Source organism: Zea mays, chromosome 7 (genome assembly GCF_902167145.1).
Source record: "Zea mays cultivar B73 chromosome 7, Zm-B73-REFERENCE-NAM-5.0, whole genome shotgun sequence".
NCBI classification, from domain to species: domain Eukaryota; kingdom Viridiplantae; phylum Streptophyta; class Magnoliopsida; order Poales; family Poaceae; genus Zea; species Zea mays.
This window is the reverse complement of record NC_050102.1, coordinates 46,316,481-46,323,319: the sequence shown is the minus strand read 5'-3', so window position 1 is coordinate 46,323,319 and position 6,839 is coordinate 46,316,481. Positions and strand designations below refer to the sequence as shown.

The following is a 6,839-nucleotide window of genomic DNA, read 5'->3' as shown; positions in this document are numbered from 1 at the left end:
CTAGTCGGCGCCAAGTGAACACGCGCGCCCGAGAGTCCGAGTGATCGACATGACGACCCCACATGTCAGTGTGTACACGGCTGGGTTATGCGGCAGAGGGGCTGAGGCAGGGATTTACTTGTCCGCGGGATAGAATTCTAGCCCAGCCAAGGCACTTATTCCAATAGAATATTATTTTATGTAATACTTTCAACATGAGATACACACCATATTTATTCCAATAGAATATTATTTTGGGTGTGTAGTCAAATTAAAGGTATATTCCAATGTTCATAACCCTTTGTTTTGATAGAAAACATTTTCCAATGTCTTATCTTCATTAGGTTATGATTTAGCTAATAATATTCTATTATGAGCATCTACTTTATAAAGAGTGAATTCTAAAGTTAAATCATTTATCAAGGGCACTTATTGTGATGACTTTATTTATTATTATTATTTTTTATCCAATTTTGGGCTTTACAAATCCTACCCCTTAAAAGAAATCTCGTTCTCGAGATTCGTAAAAAAGGATGTATCCCAATTTTGCCTCAAAACATCTGCGCAAACAAAAATCTCAGCATGATGCACCACTCATTAGTAAAACGTAGGGTCATATAAACATTATTATTATTATTCCTACAATAGTAAATACTAGCTACTAACTAAAGTAATATTTAGGTCTTACAAATACTTAAAAACATATAAATATATATATGGATATATACTCTAATCTTGTTGTTCGTTGACTTCTTCACCGGCTTCTTCACCTTCAACCGGCACCTCTTCTTGGTTTTCATGTTCACCAGGTTTAGCTTGTACTTCTGCATGGTTGACCTGCCCCCGGTTGACAGATAAGGGCTGACTCTTGCCTGCCGAGGCTTGACCCTGCTTCATCGGAGCCGAAGTAGTGTAGGTAGCCCTGTTGGGACAATAATTGGCATAATGTCCAGCCTATCCACACTTGAAGCATAACCTGTTTGTGGATGTATTAGGAGCAACAGGTCCCGCTGGGGTGCTTGCTTGAGGAGGAGCAGTTTGTGTCTGTTGAGTTTGCTACCTGGAACTGCCACGAGCAGGTGTACTTTGAGTAGTAGTATAACGGGGATGGGAACTACTTCCAGCATGTCCCTGGTTAATAGCCCTTCTCTCCAAATTCAACCCTCTTGTTTTCCAGAGCAATAGCTTTGTCCAGTAGTCTCTGGAAAGACGAGAATGTGTGTGATATCAGCTGGTATTGTAATGGCCCAATCAAACCTTCTAGAAAGAGTGTCTACTTCTCTTCGTCATCAACTTCCCCATGAGCATATCGAGATGACTGGATAAATTTGTCCATGTATTCGCTTACGGATGTAACACCCCAGGTGTTTATCGTCTGCTCGACCATGAGTGCGGACTTTAACACGTGATAGCGGTGAATAAAATGGACACTAAATTTTAATCATCTTCGTCTATCACGATTTTGATATCGTGTCTGTCTCCATCTGTCTAAATTGTCACTAATTTATTTTTGCAAAATTCAGACTTTAGTAATCTTTCGAAACATCGAATCCAATATCGTTTGGGTTGAGCCATCGATGTCTTGCCAAACTCTAATCCTTGACATCAGATCTTGTTCCTTAAACTTCGTTTGAAATTCTTTCACGCTTGCATTGCACGTGTCTCTCTGTGGCCTGGCATCATGGCGCGTGGCAGGTGCTAACCGGTGTCTAGACAACGCACAGCCTTTCGCCCACGTGAACGTTGCGTGACGTTGATTCCGAAATTATCACAATTTTGATGTTGTATCGATTTCGCATATTTATTTCGCGAAATGTCGAGTCTTGTGTATGTTTAAAATTTATGGATTAAGAGAACATGAATTTGGAGTGTCGACCACTCTTGTGATTTTTGACCCAAGTGAATTTTATTAGAAGCTCGGCGACAAGAGTGTTGATGCGAGATTAAATTGGAGCGAGATAATTAGAGCTGATATTGAGTATTCATAATTAATCTGTTTCGTTGTTCAGACTACAGATAAAATTATCGGGTTTCGAATCGAATCAAATTAAGCACAGTCTTAATATATTGAAGTTGATATCGTTTGGTTTGGTCCCTGTGTTCCTCGCCCAGATCCAAATTTTCGAATATAGATAACGGGTAGTAGTTATCTGACACTAAGAATATTCACCAAGTCGAACACTGTCCAAATATTGTCATCGATCTTGTCTTCGTTCGAACAGTTTCTACATCTTTTAAACTCTAAATCCTGAAACTATGTTTACCTGTACGTATTTGTTTAGAAAATGAAGAAGTAAATTTCATTTTCCCTTACGTCGACCACCAGGCTTCTAGCCTCTTCTTACTCCATTCCTATCTCCTTGTGGTCAAATCCTTATCACCAGCTATGGCCGTCAAAACCCACCTGCCCTCTCCATCTCGGCACCTGGGCATCAGCCCCTACGCCAGAAGCTAGGACACTGTCCCCTTGATGTTTCCCATGGCCGCCTCCAGCTCCTCCCATGGCGCCTCTCCTGTATCTCGGCACCTGGGCATCAGCCCCTACGCCAGAAGCTAGGACACTGTCCCCTTGATGTTTCCCATGGCCGCCTCCAGCTCCTCCCATGGCGCCTCCTGTATTTCTCTGGCCGTCAGCTGTGGCGCTCGTCGTGGGCGCTGCCTGCCGTGCCCCTGTCCAGTTCTCCACGTCGTCGCTGAGCTCGCCCCTGCCCAAGTACGGTCGCCTCTGTTCCCTCCTCTCTGTCCGTCTGGTGGCAAGTCATCGTCGACCCTGCCATGGTGCTGGCTGCCGCAGCACCTGCGTCCTTGCTTCACCGGTCCGCCTAGGTCCGACCATGGAGCTCGCCCAACTCCTTAGCCACCTCTACTCGTCTCTCTCTATCTCAGTTCGAGCAGCAGCACGCTGGGGCAGACATATGTCCGCGACGCTCGCCAAGTGCTCGATGAAATACCGCAGCGAGCTCCACCTCGATCTGTGCAGCCCCAACCCGCGACGTCACAATACCCTTGGTGAGCCCTCTCTGTCCTGCACCCCTCGATTCGTTAAATATCAAATCAATAAAATGTGCATTTAAATATGTTTGTAAATCGCAGCCCTCTGTCGATGTCGCGCATCGCGAGCTTGACAAAAATCCCAAGCCCGTGGACAGCACACGCGCGACCCGAATTTTATTCTGCCAGGTTGTTTAATGTGATTTTCTATCCATTCGATTTGTCGATGTTGTGTATATGTGTGGTTGAACGGAGTACGCGAAAGATGAATTAGTAGAATCCGTCGGTGGCACTTGTTAATTTGAAATACAAGCGAGTACATATGCGTGTTACATGTGTGTTTATAATTATAGTGCTCCAAATAATTTGAATGTAGTTAGTAAATCGATTGTTGGTCTAATGAATTATAAAATGATGAAGCATTTCTAAGTATCAAGAACATGATACTATAGAGCCTAATTAGGAGCTAAAATTGCATGCTCACAGTTTTATACTGCATGTACAGTTTCTGCCGTGCTATTTGTTTGACAAACTAAAGTGCATTTTCTGTAGAAATATACTATAGAAAAGTTGTAGATAACTTATTTATATTGGTTGTGTTAAATTTCATGACAATAGGTCTAGTAGTTTAGGAGTTATGATTTTACCAAGTCCAGTTTCAGATCCTGTCCAAATTCTGTACTGATTTCGAAATTTGCCTTGTTTGACTAAATTAAACTGAGAATCAGCTCTTAGTAATTATAGAAGAATTTTAGTACTGTTTCTAATCTTTCTAAAAAGTCTTAGATCACCCTTTTTAGTGGTCTAGAGACCAAGTTACATCTGTTTGAACTATAGAGTCTGAATCTGTCCAAATCTGGAAAGAGAAGTCTGTTTGTATTAACTGACTTTTATATGTATTGAATTAACCTAAGATGATTATAAATGAGTTGTAGACAATTTTATTAGCTTTCTAAAAAGTCTAGAATCACATGTTTTGGATGTCTAAATCTCTAGTTATGGATTTTTAAAGTGAGTAGTCGAAATCTACCCCTATCTGGATAACATTGTCGTTTTAATACTGTTTGGCCTAGCTAAGTATTGAATCACTTTGAGATGATAATATCAAAGTTGTAGAGGACTTCCTAAGCTTTCTAGAAAGTCCTTGTTCACCACTTTTGGATGAATATTTTGTGAGTTATGAGCAAAACCGTTGACTGTTGTGCTGCTGTCCAGAAAAATCTACATGTGGTAAATTGATTGTTTGGCGTCATTCTTGTTTGGCTTGATAGAATTAGTTAATTTTTTATTATTGAAGACTGGTTGAATATAGTGGTTATAGTAATCCATGCTATGCTTTAGTAGTATGATATTCTTTGTTAATGACCGGTTAAATACCTTAGATAAATATTTATTAGTGCAACATAATTCATCTTCATGTGGGGTAGTAATAATGTGTTTCAAATTTTGGTCGGTTATCTAATTGTATGTATTGTATAGCAGTAGTAATCTGTTTGCATAGGTAATTTTTATGGAAACCCAATACGGTTATTTAAATAACTCATATTCCAAGTTTGAGTATCCTAGGATAGCAAGTCTAAATGTATGATCTATCAATGTTATGCTCTAAAACTTAAGATCTGTGTTTAATTATTGTTGCTTGCTGTTTGAGTTAAGTCCGATTATCTCGATGATTATGATTACTGTAAAGTCATAGTTATCTAGTGTGCGCTCATAGTAGATGTGATGCATCGTCACTAAGTGTTTAGTTCGCTTTCATGAAGCATTATTTAGTCCTGCTATTCCTTCTTATGTTCATACATGCACATTATGTATTTCATTTAGGTACGTTAATTAATCACGTAAGGCGGAGGACCAGAGCTGAGTCGACCACAAGATGCTGTTAAGCATGGGCTACTCCGCATGATGATGCTGATGGACAACCCTAGAGATGGAAAATCTAAACAAGTGCCAAAACAAAAGGATGGTCGTCAAGTGATCGTCGGCTAACAAACACTAACGTAGTGTTTATTCTAGGCAAGCCCCGGTGCATGGATCCTGCTGACGTTTGCTTGCTTCCGTAGGGGGTTTGAGAGCAGCCGACGTCATGGGCGCACGCGGGGAACCATCATTACCTGTTGTCGAAGTAACCTTAGATGGGACACCGGTCTTGTTCCTTCATAGCCTGAGGCAGCTAGCTAGGAGTGGGGTAATGATGTATCCCCTGTAGCGTAATCGGTCCGAGGCCGAGGTCGGGCGAGGACGTGACTCCTCCCGAGGCCGAAACTGAGGCCGAGGCTTGGGGTCGGGTGAGGCGGAGACCTTCTCCCGAGGCCGAGGCTGAGGCCGAGGCCTGAGGTCGGGCGAGGCGGAGACCTTCTCCGGAGGCCGAGGCTGAGGCCGAGGCCTGAGGTCGAGCGAGGCGGAGCTCCCTGTTGCGCCCGAGGCCGAACTCGTGGGAGATCGTGACTCAGTTTTGTCCTGGTGGTTGGCACAGTAGCCGGAGCGGGGCGAACAGTGCTGTTTTCCTGTTAGATTGGTCAGTAAAGGGGCGAAGTGACTGCGGTCACTTCGACCTTGCCAACTGAGGCACGCGTGTCAGGATAAGGTGTCAGGCGATCCCCGCATTGAATGCGCATGCGATACGGTCGGCTGGTAAGGCGATTTGGCCAAGGTCGCTGTACGACAAAGTTTGCCCGAGCTTAGCCTCGGGTGAGACGGGGGTGCGTCTGCCGACTGAGGGGACCCTCAGGTGAGGCGTGAATCCGTCCGGGACTACTGTTCCCGCCCGAGGCTGGGCTCGGATGAGGTCGCGTCCCTTGGTAGACGTGGCCTTGACTTGAACCGTGCTTTAACAGCCGTGCATGGTTGGTTCTGAAGATGTTTCCTAGCCGGATTAAGGAGCATTGGGGGTACCCCTAATTATGGTACCCGACAGTAGCTCCCGAGCCTCGAAGGGAGTGCGGGCACTCGCTTGGAGGTTCTGCCGGACTTTTGCGAGGGGACCAACCCTTCTCGGTCATGTTTTGTTCCGATGGGTGCGCGCGAGTGCACCCGTCGGGTGTAGCCCCCGAGGCCTCGGAGGAGTGGTTTGACTCCTCTGAGGTCTTAATTCTTTTTTGTGATGCCTCGGTCGGCCTTGTTGCTCCCTCATGCGGCCTGGCCGTAGCCCGGGTGCACGGTCAGGCTCCGAGTTTTCACGCTGGTTTGTTGACGTGGTCAACAGTTCGGCCGTAGCCTGGTGCGAGAGCGGCCCCCGAGCCTCTGCACGGAGCGAGAGGACGATCAAGGACCGTCTCGACTTTTATTGTACGCCCCTTCGTCGCCTTTCCACAAGGAGGAAGGGGGGAAAGCGCCATGTTACCCTCGGAGGGCACTGAACATGGTGTCTCCAGTGAGTTGCTAGCGGGTTATCCGAGTGGACGCCCGAGCCCCGTTCAATAAGGGTCCGCTAGTGGCCCAGAGGCGCGCTCCAAAAGTACCTGCAGGTGATTTGCCGGGCCCGGACCCATTCGATAGGGTCTGAGGGCTCGATGCCTCCCTCTGGTGGGATTCCGTTACAAATCGTTCCCGCTGGTCTCGGAAATGTCCTAGGGTACCTCGGGAGCATAGCCCGAGCCTCGGCCATGTAACGGACGTACCCAGGGTCATCCCTGACTCTGCGTGCTCTGGGGCGGCTGTCGAACCCTTCCGAGGGGCCAACCTTCGAACCCCTGATCAGTAAAGGGCACGGAGCCCGAGTGCTCTGGGGCGGTTGCCAAACCCCGGAGGGCACAACCTTCGAACCCCTGATCAGTAGGAGGGCTCGGGGCCCGTTTCCTTCGCTGGGAAGGTTCCTTTTTCGAAATATCCCCTTTCCCGGTCTCTGTGGCAAGAGAGAGAGAGGGAAA

General features: G+C 46.0%; 1 protein-coding gene across 2 annotated transcripts; it reads left to right on the top strand.

Moving 5' to 3' along the window:
- Nucleotides 1-2,340: 2,340 nt before the first annotated feature.
- On the top strand, nt 2,341-5,027 carry LOC103629103 (uncharacterized). 2 transcript variants are annotated; one of them, XM_023300613.1, is made up of 2 exons: nt 2,341-2,988; nt 4,795-5,027. In XM_023300613.1, exons 1-2 carry the CDS (start codon nt 2,583-2,585, stop codon nt 4,854-4,856), a joined length of 468 nt encoding a protein of 155 aa, XP_023156381.1. In that variant the 5' UTR covers nt 2,341-2,582; the 3' UTR covers nt 4,857-5,027. The 2 variants fall into 2 exon arrangements, with proteins under 2 accessions (XP_023156381.1, XP_008648525.1); XM_008650303.2 differs by lacking the exon at nt 4,795-5,027 and adding an exon at nt 3,073-3,302.
- The last annotated feature ends 1,812 nt before the right edge of the window (nt 5,028-6,839 follow it).